At 32.1% G+C, this 21,196-nt stretch overlaps 1 protein-coding gene and 1 non-coding gene across 3 annotated transcripts in view; both read right to left on the reverse strand.

The window, feature by feature from the left end:
- The window catches only part of FREM2 (FRAS1 related extracellular matrix 2), a 269,492-nt gene that overhangs the window by 242,193 nt on the left and 6,103 nt on the right, over nt 1–21,196 (reverse strand). For both annotated transcript variants that reach the window (XM_039872935.1, XM_039872934.1), the window contains one exon: nt 15,961–16,050. In XM_039872935.1, coding sequence (XP_039728869.1) covers nt 15,961–16,050 — 90 coding nt within the window. The remainder of the gene's footprint in view (nt 1–15,960; nt 16,051–21,196) is intronic.
- On the reverse strand, nt 13,874–13,938 carry LOC120610741 (U7 small nuclear RNA). The gene has a single exon (XR_005654994.1). It is a non-coding gene; the product is annotated as a U7 small nuclear RNA (small nuclear RNA).

The following is a 21,196-nucleotide window of genomic DNA, read 5'->3' on the forward strand; positions in this document are numbered from 1 at the left end:
GTGGATGCAAAAATCCTAAATACGATACTAGTGAACCAAATATAGCAACACATTAAAAAGATTATACACCATGATCAAGTGGGCTTCATCCCAGAGGCACATGGATGGTTCAACATACACAAATCAATTCATGTGATACACCACATTAAGAAATTAAAAAAATAAGAATCATATGATCATATCAATAGATGCAGAAAAAGTCTTCAACAAGATATAGCATCCATTTATGGTCAAAACACTAACAAAATCATTATAGAAGAAAAGTAACTTAACATAATTAAGGTCATCTATGACAAACTCTCAGCAAACATTATACTTAATGGTGAAAAACTAAAAACCTTCCCTCTAAGATCAGAAACAAGGCAAGGCTGTCCACTATCACCACTGCTATTCAATATAATATTGGAGTTCTGAGAGAGTGCAATCAGACAAGAGAAAAATGTAAAAGGCATCCAAATAGGAAATGAAGAAGTCAAACTGTCACTATTTGTGAATGACATGATTCTCTATATTGAAAACCCTAAAGACTCCACAAGAACACTACTAAAAACAATAAGCAAATACAGTAAAGTCTCTAGATACAAAATCAACGTTCAAAAATCTATAGTGTTCCTATACTCTAATAATGAAATGTCATAAAAAGAAGTGGAAAAAAATAATTTCTTTTGCAATTTCAACAAAAAGAATAAAATACCTAGCTCTTTGTTGCATTTATTATTCTATTGTTTTGTTTGTTTGTTCTCCTGCAGTGGAGAAGCTTTATAAACACATGTGAAGGACTAATATAATGAAAACTATTACCCTATTAAAAGAAATTGAAGAAGATACAAAGAAATGAAAAGATATTCTGTGTTCTTGGATTGGAAGAATCAACGTAGTTAAAATGACCATATTACCTAAAGCATTATACAGATTTAATGGAATCTCCAACAAAATTCCATCAGCATTTTTTAAAGAAATAGAACAAAAAAATCATTAGATTTGTATGGAAGCACAAAAGATTCCAAATTGCCAAAGCCATCTTGAGCAAAAAGAACAAGGCTGGAAGCATCACTCTGCCTGACTTCAAATTATACTACAAAGTGACAGTAGTCAAAATGGTATGGTACTGGCAGCAAAACAGACACATGGATAACTGGAGAGTCCAGAAGTAAGTCTATGTTTATATGGGCAAATGATTTTTGACAAAAAAAGCCAAAAACATACAGTGGGCAAAGGAAATCCTCTTCAATAAATCATGCTGGGAAGACTGGAAAGCCACTTGCAAAAGAACGAAACTAGACTGTTGTGCCTCACTATACACCAAAATTAACTCAAAATGGATTAAGACCTGAATATAAGACCTGAAACAATAAAATGCATAGAAGAAAACATAGGAACTAAACTCAAGGACCTTGGTCTTAAAGAGGATTTTATGAATTTGACTTCAAAACTAAAGGAAGGAAAAGCTAAAATAAATGAATGAGACTACACAAAACCGAGAAGCTTCTGCTCAGCAAAAGAAATCATCAACAGAGTAAAGAAACAATCATCTGAATGGGAAAATATATTTGCAAGCAACACCTCCAATAAGGGCCTGATATCCAAAATATACCAAGCATTCATACAACTCAACAATAACAACAACAACAACATGATCCAATCAAAAAATGGGCAGAGGACCTGAAGAGACACTTCTCTCCAGAGGACATAGAAATGGCCAACAAATATTTGAAAAGATGCTCAATATCGCTAGCTATTAGGGAAATGCGAATCAAAACCATCTCACACCTGTTAGAATAGCAGGACAAGTAATAACAAATGTTGGAGAAGATGTGGAGAAAAAGGAACCCTCATACACTGCTGGTGAGACTGCAAATTGGTACAGCCACTCTGGAAAACAGTATGGACGTTCCTAAGAATTGATCTATCATATGATCCAGCAATCCCTCTACTGAGTATTTACCCCAAAGACTTGGAAACCCATATCCGAAAAGATATTTGCACACTGATGTTCATAGCAGCATTATTCACAGTGGCCAGGACATGGAAGCAACCGAAGTGTCCTAGGATAGATGATTGGCTAAAGAAGCTGTGATACATATGTACAATGGAATATTACTCAGCCATAAGAAGAGATGAAACACTGCCATTTGAGACAAAATGGATGGACCTCAGGATAATCATGTTAAGCAAAATAAACCAGACCGAAACAGTTGAAAATACATGATATCACTTAAATATGGGATATAAACCTAAAATCAACCAATAAACAGGACAAACAAACAGAGACTCGTGGACATGGACTAGTGGTTACAGAGGATAGACAGTGGGGGAAGGGGAAAGGTAGATGGGGTAAAGAGGGTCAAATATGTCGTGACAGAAAGAAATCTAACTATGGGAGATGAACACACAGTGTAAATATATATATAAGGCATATATATATTATTAAAGTACAGCTGAAATTTATTGGATTTCATTAACCAATGTCCCCATAAAAAATAAAGATAAATGAAAATAAAAAAGACAATCATTTCTTTGAAATCTCAAAATCAAATGCTATAGGTATCAATAATTCTAAAAATTCCATAACACATGGTCTTTACCACTTTACATATATTCATACAGTGAATACTTAATCAAGCAGGTAAAAAACAACCTTATAAAAATAGACATCTTTTAAAAAAGTTATTGGTTTCTAGAGATTTTCACTTTTTTATATCATTCTGCAACATCACTTATAGAAAAAGCTCTAGTATAAAATGTTTTGCTAATCTACTTTATCTCTTGAAGTCTTCCCTTTCTCCCAAATTAAATGAAACAGATATCATGTGTCATTTAAGTGACTTTGTACCTTTTCTTATGGATTGACTTTTACCACACACATACTTGAGGTGGAGATGAGATATTTGTCAAAGTGATGCAGGGAAAGGGAGAATGAAGTAAGTATATTAAGACAAGGATAAAATAGTTCATTCTTAGTGGTGTCTAGAACATAAGTCAATAAAATTCGGCATGCTTATTATAATAACTAAGTCAAGGATATTGCTGCACTTGCAAATGTTGAAATGTTTAAAAGATAAATCCCTAAACCAGAAACATAACTAGGCATAAATATACAAGAAGAGAAACTGTCAAAGAGTTTGATGTTACAGAAAATTCTAGGCAAAGAATATTGGAAAAGTATATGTTCTTATACACCTGTGTGCGTTCGAAAGCTATTTAAAATCAAACACAAGCTTATGTTTATTTTTCATTTTTTTAACCTGGTAGACTATTCTATTTTCCCTTAGATTTCTTTCTTGACTTCTGAAGTTACTCCATGTACAACTTTAAGAGAAAATAGAAACCAGTAGTTATGTATGTTCATCATTTATTCATAACTTCACTCCACAAATATTTATTGACCTCCGACTAAGTGCCATGTGGAGACACAGCACTGGACAAAGAGACGCGGATATGAGAAAAAGTAGCTCCTGCAGTGGAGAAGCTTTATAAACACAAATGTATATAAGGGTTCCAGTAAAGAGTAATATGTCCCAAGCTGGTATACTGATTGTCAAAATGCCAAATGTATCTGTACTGATTAATAGGTAGACAGAAAGATTACTTAAAATTTTTAGAATCAAAATTCTAGCCCAAAATTCCCTAAAGGAGCTTACTTTAATATCCAAGATATCCCTCTCATTGGTCTTGAAGTATTAAGTTCCACTAATTAAACCTTTCATTCTAACGAATACCTTTAGTGACTTTTTCTATAAATAGAGACATTGAATACAATATGAGAGTCTCATATATTTCATAAGGCTTTGAAATAATTTGGATGCAATTGATTTAGTTCAAGAAAAGTTGAGAGTAGATTTAGCATCATGAACAGTATCATTGGTGTTAAAAGCAATTTTCTACCAATTGGGGTTACAAGTCACTTAAATAACAACCAGTTTAAGGACTCTTCCAATGTTTTTGGAAGAGAGTTTGACTCTTCCATGTTAAATTATGGCCTAGGAAGGGTGTCCTTTAGCTTGTGAAAACTGCTTTATATGAAAGATTTAAAAATTAGTTCGGTAAGCAATTTTATATATATGTATATATAATACATACACACACATATATATATTCATATGTATGTATATATAATTTTGTAATTGATATGATTTAAATTATTATATAGATCAGTATGTATGTATATATAATTTTGTAATTGATATGATTTAAATTATTATATAGATCAGTATATGACTATCAATCAATATTTTGAATATCATCCCTGAATACAATTCTGAGTAGAGGAGGTGATGTCTGACTCTAAGGACAATGGTAGAAAAAGTAAGGAAGAAAGTGTGCTATCTGGACATATACTTGTGCAGAAACAATATGAAGGATATTCAGGAAGAAAGAAAAGGCAGGACTGCATGGTATGTGTGGGAGTCCTGAGTAGGTTGTGTGGGTGGATAGATCAGATTCGGTCAGTTTATACATTAAGAAGAACCCAAATTCTATCCTGTACCTAATGGAAGAGTATTTGAGAGTTGAAAAGTAAAAATGGCATCAGATTTGCACTTTAGAAAATTAACTGTGGCAGCAGAGGGAAGGATAAAAGCATTTTCAAAAAGATAATTTAAAAATCACATTTGTATTTTTTAACTATGGGAAGAGAGTATATCTGGATCAGAGGGGAAAGTGACAAAAGACAAAGAAATTCATTAGGAGAATCACATTAGAAAAAATGTATTCATTCACTCAAAACATTTATTGAGAATCTATATGTGCCAGACACTGAGGATACATCAATGAAAAGCAGAGATAAAATCCTGGTTCTCATAGATATTATAGAGGGAAAATGGCTGACATTGATATCATGCTTGTTTTCTGCCGGTCATTATTTTAAGCAGTTTATACCTATTAAATTATTGAAGATAAACTTCAATGTAGTTCTAATTGGATCAATATCCATGGAGTTAAAGAAAGAATCAGATTCAACAGAAACTCAGCAAGCAAGTAAAATGAACTGGATTTAGTAACTGATAGACATGCATGGCGAAACAAAAACGACTCGAGATTTAGGTAGCAAGAATAAATTTTTCTTAAATGGTTAATAACAATTTCTTAAATGATTAAATAGCACATTTTCCTATGTCTATAGCAATGATGCAGTGCACTTACTTTTGGTAATTTCTGCATAAAATAAAGTAAAGCAAGAGGAGGATTGTGGAAACATCAATTGGTTATTTTCTGTCTCCTGCATTTCTGAAGTCTTCTGACCAGTTTTACCACTTTATTTTCAATTTCTGAAGTGACTCTCTTCAGCTGTGCTTGAAAACACTGTTTTCAGTGTTCTCAGCTCATGCTTCTAACAGCTATCTAAGTGGAATTATAGGTAGCAGGTGTGGCATTTACCAAGATAAAATGATTAAAACTCTGTACTAAGAAAATCAGCAAAGAAATGGAGAGCAGGCACTTCTGTTCTCTCAGTCTAGAAGAATGTAGTCAGAGCTCTTTTGAAACAAAAAGAGGAAAAATTGTGTCCTGGCTTCCTTCATCAAAAAAGACTACAAAAGGTGCTATTTTCCAAATTTAGTTAGAAATCAACATGAAAAATAAAAAGTAATTCAAAATTGAAAACTAAACATAGCTGTATAATTATTTTCCCTTAATTTTTTTATTTTAATTTTTTAGTACCAAGAATACTAGTACCCTTTGCAAAAAATGAATCTCATGTTAAATGGTACTTAGTCATAACTAAATGATTTATTCTGAAATCTCCTGTCATAACAACGTAAGAACTCTAAATGTAAACCATCTGAAGGTACGTTGTTTTCTTAATCTGAGAGTCATTCCCTTACTGAATAATTGCTTATGTACAGCTACTTTGCAATCAAGTTTTTGATTCTTAGGGGCAGAAAAGATTAATAAGTTAATTATTTTAGTAAATTTACACCAACTGTTATAAAACAAAATGTTAAGGAAAACTTTTTTCTCATTTATACACTTTTTTTTTGTTCCTAGGAAATGTACATTATGGAATTAATCTACATTTCTACAGCCAAGAACAAAAAGATTCATTTTATTCGTGTTGCTCATTCATTTATCACTTTATCACAAAGTTAAACTTTAATAAATTTTAATTTTCCTTATTTGCAATCAGAATTAAATGTGATATCTGTTACTTTGACCTCATGAGATATTATAGAAAGAAAAATGTTTTTAATACTCAGCAGGTAGAAAGTTTGTTATATCTGTTAAATAAAATCCATATATTATTCAATCATTACTTATAAAAATATTAGAGGTACAAGAAAGCAGACAGTTTTCCTATAATATCACAGAAAAATAAGATTTTTATATTTTTATTACATGAAATTAAGAAATATGTTTACTACAAATCATTCACATATGCAATATTTGGCTTTTAAGGGACATGTTAGGAGTAATGTACATATCCACAGCACTTAATTTCCAATGATTTAAATAATTTCAAATATATGCTCTTCTTGTTATATAAATTTACTAGTTTTTGTAAATGTACATTTATTTAATTGCTTTTATATTTATATTATTGACTAAACATTCTGTTAGATGAAGCGACTACAGCATTCTATATATTAAATATATTTAGGGGATTCTGAGACCTGAACAAACACAGCATTTTATCAATGTCTTCAGCTTGCTGTGGCTCAGTGCGTGCATTAGACTTGAAATCAACACTATCCTTTGCAGAAGTTTTGGAGTGTTATATTTTGCTAAAATCAGGTTATAATATGTAACCATCAAGCCTATAAAATTTATACTCCCTATTATTAAAAAGAACTCAAACATGCAAATCAAGTTCAAGAAAGAGTATTTTGTATTTCCATTATTTGACCACAGGGAAAACTCATTATTATTAGTTTAATAAAAATCTTAGTTTATCTATTTACTAACAATGAAATAACTTTGGAAGCATGCTTGGCCTTTAAATTTAGAATCAGAGAATCATAGAAATATTCATCACTTTCCAATTGTATCCCTGTATATCCTATATCTCCACCAAAAACAAACAGTCAAACTTTACACACAGCTACTGTGAGAAAGACAAGAGAAAGGAAGAACAAAGAAAGAAAAGGACAGGAGAGAAAGAGAGGGGAAATTAAGTAAGTAAGTAAGTAAATAAATAAATAAATAAATAAATAAGTGAAAAAAGAAAAAAATAAAAAGAGGAAGAAAAGCTCTGGCAACTCTCATAGTAGTGGTCTCAAAGCAGCAGTAGCTACTTGCACAGTCATTACTGTCCAGCAGGAACAGTGCTGCATGAACAATCCTATTTCCATGAATTATTTACTTAATCTTCAAAAGAACCCTATTAGCTAGGTACAATTACTTTCTCATTTTACAAAAAAAAAAAAAGTAAAACAGGCTAAAAAGAAACTTTCAGTTACTTGGCTCAGAATCACATTATCAGTTATTACAAGGGACAGAACCAGCCCAAAGGCTGGGCTCCTACCTACAATGAAAGGGAAGAAACACAGTGTCAAAAGACTGGTCTTCCTGCATACACATTTCGAAGAAGTAAGACATTTTATAATTAATATACTCAAATTGACCTCTTAATTTCCTCCTTTAAATCTTTTCCATGATCCTCTAGTCTTTTCCATCTCAATGAATGGTACCACCACTCTCTGCTGGCGAAGAAACTCAGAATATGCGTAAATACTCCCTTTTCCTTACTCCATAATTCAATCCATCAATAACTTCTATAGACTGAGATTCGAAATTATACAAGCCGGTCCTCTTTTTTCCTTATCACACATCTTTCTTACTGCACCAGCCGCACTTTAGTCTCCTTGTTTATCCCCTTGCTGCCTCTCCTTGATTCTCTACAGCTGGAAGAGTTCTTTCTCAAAACATAAATTGGAACATATTACTCCCTTGCTTTAAAATGATTTGGGGAATTTCTCTTTCCCTTAGAAAAAATCTAAATCACTATCCTGGGTTTATAAGACTCTGCACCATTGGGCTGTAGTCTAGCTCTCCAGCATCTTCTCGTGCTGCTCTCTGCTTTGTTAATTGAGCTCCAGGCATGTTGCTGGTCTTCTGCTCACTTGAACACACAAAGCTCAGTGCCTTCACACATGCTTTTTCCTCTGCCTGGAACATTTCTTCCTCTCTTCTTCCTGTCTCAGCTTCATTTATGTTTAACCTTAAATATCACCCTTCAGAGGCTTTTCCTGATAGCTGCATCTCTATCTTGGATTTGAGGATAATCTCCATAATACTATACATGTTTTATTGGTCTATGTTTCATCATCTGTACCTATTAAAACCTTAAGTTAAAGATCATAACTGTTATGTTCATCATTATATTCCCAGATCCCAATAAACACTTGAAACATAGCTGGTGGTCAAAATATTTGCTGAATAATTCAATAAATAAATGAATAGGAAATTCCCTTTTAGCAAGTAAATTTTACCATGGAAACTTTAAGGCTTCTTTTACATTGTGTTTTGGTTCTCCATTATATTCTTGGAGATTCTAGCAGATATAGACTCATACCAATTTCAGCTATGTACTAGACCATTTATTTAATACCGCCATCTATTTATTCCAGCACTCACCCAGAGCCAACTTAAAGATACAGAATGAAACATTATTGAGCTATATAATACATACTACAAATAAATATTTGATTTAATATTATGGTATTTTAATGACCTATGAAAAATTTGCTTAGCTTTTAAAAGTTGACTATCATTCGTTTTGAGTGTAAATAAAGAACCATGCTAAACCTCTAGAAATTTACTAATAAGGATTCATATTCATTGAAAAAATTAACAATTTAAGAAAAGTTTCCTCTAAAATGAAGTCAATAAAAATAGTATGTCCATATGATATATAATTTTGAAATGAATCTAAACAATAATAACTAATAAAATTTAGTTTATACATGGTAGCCCCTTTCCAGGATCTGTATTCTAGCAGATCTTGAGCTCTTTTACAGATTAAAAATATTTGTATTGATGCCTGGCATTACTTCATCATCTTATTACAACTCCCTATGGCATTAGTATCTTTCCTCTGGTTCTCATGTCACTAGCAATTACTTGCTTTTTTCTCTAAGCTGAATATGTCTGTGTAATCTTTTAATGCTTGTACTTGGACCCTGTTTTCCAACTTATTGTACTTATTTATATTTTTCTAGCCCTTGCATTAAATTCAAGCTAATTATCAATAATAACTTTACCTAAAACCCTTACTGGCCACTTTTAAGCAAAAACTTGTGTACTTTCTAACTAGAATGAAGAGCTTCTAGTCTTTTTTTTGTGTCTGAGTATTCAATTGTCAACTATGGAATAAAAATCCAAGAGCCTCGACCTTAACTGACTTTTCATTTATAGAAATGACTTAGCAGCTTCTTCTACTGTGTCAAGATGCTATTTGTATCTTTCAATAGCATGTGAATTAAGGATCGTGGTGGATGGAAAATTGGACACCATCAGGCATAATCAAAGACAGAACCAACAAAGGTCTGGCTATGGACCACATATATTATAACAGCCAACACATATATCATGTCTGACACTCCAGTTCAGTACCAAAACCAGGAAACAGAACTCTCTTTGACTGCATGCCTATGTCATATGAGAGTTCAGATGAGGAAGAAGAAAACCACTTTTCATAGGGCTCCTACTACTCAATATATGAAGCCAGATGATCACATATCCTAATTCTTTCTTATGCCCCCAAAGAAATATCTGATGGTGAGGCTTTAAGACTAAAAACAAGCAAACAAACAAGAAACTAATAAAAATTTACATAATGACTTTTTAGTGAGGGCTGGGGATACTTTATGTTAATATATTGTTCTACTTCTCTACTTGTTACAATGTTTCATATCACATGAAGCGAAAATATTGGGTGACTAGAAATACTTAAGGTAGTGGTGCTGACCTAAAAAATTCAGTGATCTATAGAAAATGTCTATAGAAGTTGTCTATTTCTCTTTAAATTTTAAAATTGTATAATTATTTATATAGTATACCGACAACTTTTTTCTTTGAAAAGAATTCTTTAAGAATAACGTGAGCTTTGGATTTGTGGTTACAGTGAGTCTCTTCAATCTTAAGTTTATTTCACTGAAGGTTTCAAAGGAATTTTCACAGCAGCTGATTTTGTGTGTTTAAAAACGTGAAAGCTTTACTAAAAATCTTTTTTGGTGCCACAGAGATTTAAATTAATGCTAGCATAAGTGACTGTTCAAAAGGAATGCAAAGGGTACATTGGGAATTATTTAAAGGAGCTTTACTTAGAATACCTTTTAATTGATCCTTATATTTAAAAAGAGTTTCCTTTTCCCATTTATCTATTCATTCACTTTAATATTTGTCAAATATTTACCATGTATTCAATCCTGGGTAGGCACTATGGTACAAAGATCAATGATGCTTTTTTTAATGTGAAGAAGTTCCTCTTTACTAATGAAAGTCTTCATATTAGCAAATAATCAGAATGTAACATTTTTGGCTATAAACAAAGGTAAGAATAGAAGAACACAGAAGAATGTAACTAACTTCCTCATCATTGTGTTGGGAGCAACTTTGGAGAGGAAATGACATTTGAGCCTGATGTTGAAGAATGATTAATAGTCATTAGGGGCGAGGGTGGGACATATCTGGAATGGTAATGTCAGACTAGTTTTCACATCATAATAATGAGCTAGAGGAGTTCCTTGTAGGGAAAACTGAAAAGGTACAGGAGAACTTTCATTTTAAAATGCTTTATAGAGAAGTTAAAAGAATATAAGGCTGAGAGCAAATCAGATAAAAACACTATGTTCTGTCACAAAGGAGATAAAAGAATACATGTTTTTTCTTCCCACAGAATTCTGTAGTACTAGATGTGGAATTAGAATTCAAAGAGGCAATTTTCAAAGGAGAATGAATTTTCCAGGTCTATATTATTATTACATTATGAGTCACCCTCATAAAGACATAAAGGGTGAAAAATAAAAAGAAATGGAAGACGGTTTAGCTAAATCCATATGTAATTGCTACATATACTCATATTCATAAGCTCCTTAGATGAAGCCACAGATAATGGGAGCACATCTCCTGACCTCAGAGTTTGACCTTATAGGTTGCAACTATGAATTTGTATGTCATTTGGCCCCAGAACACCTGGTTTAATGGTCTATTTTGATATAATATTCACATTCTTCACATTCCAGTAAACATTTTATTATTAAGTGATCATTTTAAGATTACACTGTGATAGACTTTATGAATTTTAATAGCTACATAATATTTTGTTATGTTGATGTTATTACTAAAAAGCTTTTCCTATTTTTATTTGGTATTTAACTTCTAGATTTTTTAAAAATTTTATTTTATTATTAATTTCAAGTATACAATACATCGGTTAGACATTTATATAGTTTATCAAATTATCCACCTGATTGCTCTTTCTCTCCTCTGTCTCTACACCTAGCCATTACACTAATGCTGACTGCATTCCCTATGCCATGCTCCCCATCGCTGTGACCATTTATCAAATACTAATTTGTACTTCTTTCTCCCAGGCCCCTAACCCCTTTCCCCTCCGGCCATCACCAGATTGTCCTTTATATTTGTGAGTCTGTTTATGATTAGTTTGTTTTTTTTTGTTCCCTTAGATTCCACATATAAGTGAAATCATTTTTCTCTGTCTGACTTATTTCACTCAGCATAATAACTTCTAGGTCACAAACAGACCCACACCAAGACACATCATAATTAAAATGCCAAAGGTCAAAGACAAAGAGACAATCTTAAAAGCAGCAAGAGAAAGGCAGCTAGTTACTGACGAGGGTATCCCCATAAGAATGTCCGCGGATTTTTCAACAAAAACTTTGCAGGCCAGAAGAGACTGGCAAGAAATATTCAAAGTTATGAAAAACAAGAATCTATAAACATGAATACTCTACCCAGCAAGGCTTTCAATCAAAATGCAAGGTGAGATAAAGATCTAGATATTTTTAACATGGGGGCATATGTGTGACTGTAAGTTTTTGTTTCTGTTGAGCCATGTCTTAAGTGGAATATTATAACCTTCATGACTCCAACTATATATTCACAGATCTTTCTTCAAAAGCAATTCAAGTATATCTGTTTCATCATAATCCCTGTATTAAGTGATTATTTTAAAAAAATAGGTTTTTATCATTTAATTGCTAAAATAGGTATAAAATGGTACCTTAAGGTTGATTTGATTTGTGTTTATTTGAACTTTAGAAAGAATAAATATTTTTCCATACGTGGTTTAAAAAAAAAGAATTATAGTATGATATCAGGAAAGAATATTAAAAATTTTAGGACACAGTGACCTTTAAAGTATTCTAAAAAGAAAAAATCTACACTCCAGAGGACACAGAACTTTTTCTCTATCAAGCAATCCTACCCTGACTTCCTTCTCATCTATAAAGCATTCCTAAAAACTAGGTTTGGCAAACCTAGAAAAGTTTAAATCCCTTCTCAACTCCTCCCATCTAATGCCTATCTTTAATAAGTGTTACAGTTATTTTTTGAGGAAAGATTCTGGGAATCAAATTGGCTTCTAAATGTTTGGTTACTTCTGTGACTCAGGTTTTTCATCTGCCAATAGTAATAATGCTTTTTAAAAAATTGTTGTTTATTTGTTTTTACCAACTCCTCAGGGATGCTATGAAGGCAAAATTGAATAAATAATAATAAATCATATATAAGGTTTAAGATCTAATTGAAAGAACCCTAAGGTATAAAGATCTGTATGTATATGTATATATGTGCTATATTAACCAACATTTATTAAGTCTAAACACAGTAGAACTTCCTGAGGTAAAAATTTTGACATTATTTGTTTTTCAAATCGCATACTCTTTAGTTCTGCCATTTGGCTATTGCTCCAAAGCACTCCAAAAATAAAAAAAAAAAATAACTTTGTCCTAAGTACCATTCCATTAGTGGTGGGTGGTCCTAATCCATTACTATACCATAACAGAACAATTTTGTGGCTAGCCAGGTTCTTAAGATAACATAATTAAATCTGAAACAATTTTTTCTTTAAGCTTTCTGTTCTTCTCAATCTCTTCTCCTATCCCTGACTCCTGAAATTAAAAGTTACATTTTATTTTTAAGGTTATTAGAGAATTATATTTGTCTCAGTAATTTCTTTGTATAGTCACTATCTTAAAATCAATCTTGTTGACTTAAAGAAGTGAATTTAGCGGATTGGAAAGAAAATTGGGAGCAGAGAGTTCTTAATTTTATACCATGGTGCCTTGACTTGCTTCCCAGATATGAAATACTGGAGCATTTCATATATTTCATGGGTGTGGTTATAGATATGGTTACTATCATTATATAAAATAATTAATAATAAATAACTATAGGTGAGTTCAGTAGCCAAACATGCCAATCCAAAAAAGTCTGTTATCACCTAGATGAGAAGAATATCATTGAGAGAGCTCTGTTACTTTTTGGATGGATAAATGCATTTGGAGAAGTCTGACCTGCCTTCTCTGAGACCTAGATCTCTCCAACTAAAAAACAAAGATACGCATTCATAGAATTTAAGTAGTTGCCATAATTCCTGAGACAATATATATCTTTGAGAAGTGTCAAAATATATCATAAATGTAGCTTCATAAATATGTATTCTATTACATTAAATTTACATTGTTAAATTTGAAGATTTTGAAAATAAATGTTCATACTATAGTCTATAAAAATAGGTCTTTCTTAGACTATATTTTGATCGAAATTAATGCCTGTATTACTGGAATATATATATATGGATCAGAAAAAATTTAAAAATTCTTATAGAATTTGTTCAATTAAAATTGTTTTTATAGAAAGGAAGGATATCTTATTTATTTATTTATTTATTTATTTATTTATTTATTTAATTGGCTGTCTTCTGATGAGAAGAGGAAAATCTGCTAGAAAAATTCTAAAAGAGCTGTAATACATTGTTTTTCTTTTACCACAAATATTGCAAATATTTTTTCATTTGTTTGTCAAAATACCTCACACTTTCCAGAGAATTACACTATAGATACTCTGTAAATTTAAATGGTATTACACTTCTCATTTTAACATTAGAATATTTTATAAGACAATGCAGAAATTATTCATTTATTTATTTTTTAAAATTTATTTTTATTATAGTGATATTGGTTAACAAAATCCAGTAAGTTTCAGGTGTACAATTTAATAGGAAAGCACATATATATTGCATTGTGAGAAACTTTTTTAAAAAAGTATCAGATTAAAATAACTTTAAAATACATATGTGACTTTTAATCTTTTAATCTTGCAGATCTCTTTATTCTATCAAAGAGAAGTTTTTTTTTTATATCAGGGCAATTAAGACAAATTCTGCTCCATAATTTGCAAGAATTTTTCTGAGCCCCATATGTAATGCCATGTCAGTAGAGAGGAGAAGGGTAAAGAAAAACAGCTCTCTCACATGAAAACTAGCTCTGGTAAATCTCCTGAAATAATTTAGTTCTTATTTCCATAAGCATAGTCTTTAGAGACTCAGTCACATTTTCAGCAAATCCAAAAACAAACTGTTTCTTCAGCTAGACATCCCTAACTTAATATTTTGAAATATGATACTGTATAATGTTTTCCAAAGTTTGAATATAGACCCAAATTTTAAAGTAACTGCTACCATTCCATCCAGCTAAGGAAAAAAAATGTACAGAATAATAGAGTGTGTGTAAGTGTGTGTGTTTATGTGTGTATGTGTATGTGTATAATGAGGGGAAAAAGTAAAATATTACTATAAAATAAAAGACTTAAGTGTATTAAATATCTGATAGTAGAAATGAAAATAGTTGAACTCAAGTTAACATTTTTTTGCCTCTCTGGCACACACCCAGCAAATGTAATTTTTCAAAGCTGTGATCATGCTAAGTCCAATGATATTTTAATGCTTCAAAAATATGAAGGGTAAGCATGTAATCTTTTTGAGATAGATGACATAATAGCATGCCATTTTAAAAACATCATAAGGAACTGGATGACTCTATCTGAATTATTTTTCTCCCTCTCTTTTCTCTCTCACACATGTCCCCTCACTTCCTGTATTCTGTTCACAAAACACACATTCTTCCTAAGGTTCTTTTGCTTCTCTGAAGAGCATGTGAGAAACAACAACAACAACAACAACGACAACAACAAACAAACAAAAAAAACCCCTCAAAAACCATCTTTATGATCAACCTAGAAGTAGCCATTTTTTCCTCCTAATCTAGAGTTAGGAAGAAAGCTGAAGAGCCTGAGCAGCAGTCAAAACTTTGAGGGAGCAATGACAATAATATTGCTAAAGAGACTTAGACTATAGGTCATATCCTATTCTCTGCAGTATTCTTCAGACTTCACCAAAAAAAAAATTTAGCTAGACGGTCATAAAATCCCCTCAAATAAGAAAATCATTAGATTTATCGAGATTGGTGAGATTAAAACATACATTTATTTAGCACTGATTTCTTGGTGAATGCAACATATTATCCACCAGCATTAGTCACACAGTATCCTTGTGCAAATTAGAAAAAGGCACCTTGTTCTAATTTGCACTTGAGTGGAGACATTCTAGTAGGCACACCTGGGTAGGAAAATGGCTTGCGAGTGGAGCTGAACTGAATTCCAACATTCTCTTGTCATCTCAAGCAGGAAGCCTCATGCAAAACGTAATCTGAACAACTGGACATGGGATCCTATTTATATGTATCTTTGTCTTTCATGCTTTACAAATCATAAGACAAAAATAACATAACTAGAACACTTATCTATAATCATTGCAGAATAATTTTGCTTCAGATGGAGAATGTTAGATTTTCTATAGCAAATGCCAAATTTACTCAGTATAAAATCAAATGATCATAAAATGATACTTGATACAGGTTCCTCGTAATACAGTTGTCAAAGAGCAACCAATAAAGGTCACTCTCCTTGTTTATACTAATAGGAGAATGGAATACTTACCGCCATCTTCAACTGTAAAATGAAATAAATCACTTGTGGCATTAGCTCCTTCTCTTAAAATATAGCATATTTTCATATCATCAATGTCAGCTAGAAAATAACCAAAGAACAAGATGATTAATTACTAAGGCAAAATTGGTGACTTGTGAATAAATTTTATTGGCTGTTACTTTTCTGTAACCATCTCCTTTTCCCAAGGAAAACAGTGCTATCTTATTTCTCATATCTCTAAGCCCCTTGATTTCAGCTGTCTTATAGAAATCTGATCTCTTACACAGATAAATAGAGTGTAAGAATTAAGTTATAATAAAAAGCAAGGTGTTTCCCCTTCCAATGGCATTTGCATGTTTATGCACCAAAGGAGCGACTGCCTAAATATGGAAAGTCAGGCTCCATGACAGGTGGAAAGAGAGATATTTTAAGGCTTGGGAGATTTCCTGGCACTACTGAAATCACACCCTTTGCCTCCCTGTAGGATTGTCCCTAAGAAAAAAGATGTTCCCCTACTCTCCCTTAAGCTAACTTTCTTACCTATCCTGGTTTAGCAGGCTGTTTTTAAGCAGTCCAATTTTTGAAAGAAAAAATAAGAGATTTTTTAAAAATCCCAGATCGAAATAACTATCATGACTCAAAGTCAGAGAGAACTTAGAACAGAGAGCATCTAATAAAAGCTAAACATTTTTTCATGGGGAAGTTATTCTGCCTCAGACGTGCTCTTTTTGCTGTTGTCTACTCCAGCTATCAACTTTACTGGCATAGTTTGTTTTTAGTATTGACTAACATATAATTTTTTAAATTTATTAATCCATTCTACCAGTTCCTCTCTTTAATAGTGCCACACAGACAACATAATAAAACAAATACTCTGTTCTGTGATATTCAACCAGACTGTTATTTGATCTGGGCCAATGAATAAAGAATTATTTCCAAGGCTACATAAAATCAAGATCATAGCTAAAAAATTGCTTTAACAATGGTATGTAATATTTGTCTCTTGTGTGCTCTTTGGCTTTTCCATCTCCTTAGACCTCTAATAAGTTTATGTTATGGAATTTAAAGGCATTATTTATAAAAAAGAGTGATTTTCTAAAAGAATAGTCTCAAGTAATACAAGGTATTAGAATCAACAAATTACCCCATACATGTCTATAGTTCCATTTTACAGATGTGAAGTGTATGCTGTACTTTGGCCCATACAGTTTTGAAAGGTGACTCACCTATAATCAGACATATGAGAAGGAAAAACTCTGATTTAATAGTTTATAGTAACTTTTTGCTAATAGAGATACTCAGAGGTGAAGCAACTTCAAATGTTTTATTCTCTCTTAGCATTTCATTTCTAACTCTACTCTAATTTCTTCAATTTCTGCCTTGTGTCATTTTTAGCTTTCTGCATGGCTACCTTTCCCAGAAGATTGAAAATTTCTGGGATTTTTTTTTAGCTTAACTTCCCACAGTCCTTTGCCGAGGTTCTAATATTCAGTAAAAGATAAAATATTTTTCACTTAAAATAAAAGAGCCCTGAATTCTAGAGGACCACACTTGCATCTCTACCTTCCTATGTGTGATGTTTCTGAAGGATAAGCAGCAAGGCTCCCTGCACGGTTCTTAACCTATTTACTCTTATAACTCTTAGCTTTTACAACCTTTAATTTATCAGTAAGAAATTAAGTGAACTATACTCTGACTACACAACATTAACATAAGGACAATGTCCTCTGGTCATGTAGGGAAGATCCTTTTTCAGCATACCCCTTCCTTATTTAATTTTCTAAGAAAATCTAAAGCTCTATTATGAGAAAAGAAAAAAAAACTGTTTAGTACACTCGTTCACTGTATTAATGTTTTCTTTAAAAAAAACAATTATAGTACTTAGTAGATAGATTTATTGAAAAAAATCACCATCTCAAAACTGAATGTTAATAAAAAATTGGCAGAGGATTTGAATAGACCTTTCTTCAAAGAGGACATACAGATGGCCAATAGACATATGAAAAGATGCTTACTATCACTAATCATCAGAGAAACACAAAATAAAACCACAATGAGATATCACCTCACACATGATAGAATGGCTATCATCAGTAAATCAACAAGCAACAAGTGTTGGAATGGATTGTAGAGAAAAAGGAACCCTCATATGCTACTGGTGCGATTATAAACTGATGCAGCCACTATGGAAAACAGTTTGGAGGTTCCTCAAAAATTAAAAATAGAACTACTTTATACCCAGCAATTCTCCTTCTGTGTATTTATCCAAAAAAGTCCAAAACACTAAATTGAAAAGATATATGCACCCCTTTGTTCAATGCAGTGTTATTTACAATAGCTAAGATATGGACGCAACTAAAGTGTCCATCAGTAGATGATTGGATAAAGAAGAGGTGGTACATATATACAATGGAATATTATTTGGCCATAAAAAATGAAATCCCACCATTTGGGACAACATGAGTGGATCTAGAGGGTTTATGCTAAGTGAAAAACTCAGACAGAGAATGATAAATACCACATAATTTCACTTACATGCAGAATCTAAGGAACAAAATAAGTAAATAAACAAAATAGAAACAGACTTATAGATACACAAAAACAACTGATGGTTGCCAGATGGGAGAGCGGTTTGGAGTGGGGCGGTAAAAAAGGTGAAAAGATTAAGAAATACAAATTGATAGCTAACAAAACAGTCACAGAGATATAAAGTACAGCATAGGGAATATAGTCAATAATATTGTAATAACTATCTCTAGTGCCAGGTGGGTACTACACTAATCAGAGGAATCACTTTGTAAGTTATATAAATGGCTAACCACTATGCTGTACACCTGAAACTAATACAAAATAGTACTGAATGTCAACTATAATTGAAAAAGAAAAAAAAAAAGGAAAAAGTAGAAAATCAAAATGGAAAAAAAATAAAAAATCCAAATTGTATTAAAAAAAAAAACAATTTTAAAACCTTTTTTTTTTTTATTTTAAGTAAAGAGAACATGAATGCAGCTATGTGATAGTCAGGTGTCAAATTTCCCCTCCAAGTTACGGCATGCAATATTGATTAGCTGGAACAAACACTTCATTTTTTTTATAACTCTATTAATAATTCATGGTTCAAAAAGGGAACTTTTAAAAATTTCTAGTAAGTAAAGACTTTGATCACAATGCTATTATTCTACAGGTACCTCTAAAAATAACATAAACATATTATGTGTGTGTGTATGTGTGTGTGTGTGTGTGTTTGTACACTCACTTCTTAAGGCACAAAAGTATTAAAAGATAAAAATCTGGTAGCCAAAATATGTCATCTTCTTTAAGTAAATATCTAATTAGCTAGATTTTCTTCTAAATGTTAAACATGCATCAAATATATTTCAGTATACCTACACGATCATTCCATGGGATTAAAAAAAATATCTAAGTTTATTAACATGCCTGGAACCACACCCTGCTTTAAACTCTTTGGGGAAATGTCTAAAAGTGATTTATAAATTATCTCCCACATGAAAAAAAAAAAAAATCCAGGTACTTGAGACAAGTGATTTAGATGTAGGGTGGAGGGAGCAGGGGCACCTTGGCATAGAGGCAAAGTTTGAAATAACTAAATAATTTCTCTAATTTTCCTAATTTGTTATCTTTTCTTGATAATGAAATTTAATATGTTTTAGAAATGAATTATTTTGTTCTCCTATTGATAACTTAGTCAATTAATTTGAGAATAACTTTCTCTGACCACATGTGCTAAATTGACTTAATTCAGTTTATTGAAAATCCATCAAAATATAGTTTAGCTTATTCCTTCATAATAAAACAAAAACAGAAAAAAAAAAGGCAGCATAATCCTGACTCTAGACACTACTTTCATTTCCCACACTGGAAGAACAGCCATGGTAGCTCTATGATAGAGCTTTCTCCACTTTTACTCATTTATCTAATCTCTATAAATAACTGCTACGAACCAAACTCCAGTCTCAACTTGTTCAAATGAGTGCTGTGTGGTTAAATACCAACAATTTTCCTAGTCAATACTTGAGTTCTTATTGGTACTTTATTTTTAAAAAGTAATCTTAAAAATTTATCTTTACTTTTTTATAATAAATATACAACTACTCTTCATTTACAAATGACCATAAAAAGTAATCATGGTGAATCCAAGTCAGTGGGAGATAAAACAACAATCTGTAATGAAATAGCATAATTTTAGGGCCCTATATTTGAGAAATGACAGTCTAATATTTTGAGCGGTTGGACTTTGTTTATAGAATTGAAATTAAATCATTTGTCTACCTTCCTTCAAAAATTCCTTTAAAAAAATTTCTAAAATTATTTTCCTTTTTCTGGTCAGAGGAGTGATTTGAAGTAACATTTTCTATACTCTAATATGTTCCTTTCATCGTCTTCACTTTCCATGAAAATAAACCAATCTAAGATTGCATGGCATCTCTAGCCTCAGAAAGCCTTCACACAAAAGTTTCCTGCTGGTCTAGCATGACACTTGGCACTCTGAGGTTCTCCTGTCCCTGCAGGCCCTAGCATATATTCAGGCTTTCAGCCAAGAATCAGGAGGTTGGAGTGTGGGGGTATTTGCCAGTATCTAAAACAGAGAAGTGGTTCACTTTAACACTACACAGTGACATCTATGTTTATTAAAACATTGGTTATCTAAGAGCACAGCAGTGTAGCATGAAAAGAACACTAGCACTGGGATGCCCTTGGGTTAAAACTCCATCTCTACCCACAGAGCCCTCACAGGGTAGATCTGGTTTCCATTCTGACACAGTGAGATTTTCATGAAAGGAGCCCAAAGTCTTTTGTAATGAAAGTTGCATGTTCTAGAGAACAGAGACCTAACTTCTAAGCCAGCAGGCTTGAATGGGCTTCTCCCTTCAGTCACTGAGTAACTCTGCATAGATCTCCTGCCCTTCCTGTCTCAGATTGTGTCTGCACAAAGAAAAATCAGGTTAGAAAAATGCTTTAGCCTCAAGAATGCAAATTAATGCAGATAAAACCAGTGTTTGTTATTGTGTTTGAAATAGGACAAAGGTCTAAAATGAGAAAATAATTTCCTCCTTATACTATTAATCTTGTTAACATATCTTTAAATTCTTAATAACAAAGTGGATGCATATTTTGGTGACAGACATACTGTCTTCTTATACATCATACCTTCTAAAACTCTCACTTTGTGTGTATCATAGTAATATGCCTTGTACATATAATTTTTATAAATCTAGATAGATGT

The sequence above is a fragment of the Pteropus medius genome, unplaced genomic scaffold, assembly GCF_902729225.1.
Source record: "Pteropus medius unplaced genomic scaffold, Ma_sr-lr_union100, whole genome shotgun sequence".
Taxonomy (NCBI): Eukaryota; Metazoa; Chordata; class Mammalia; order Chiroptera; family Pteropodidae; genus Pteropus; species Pteropus medius.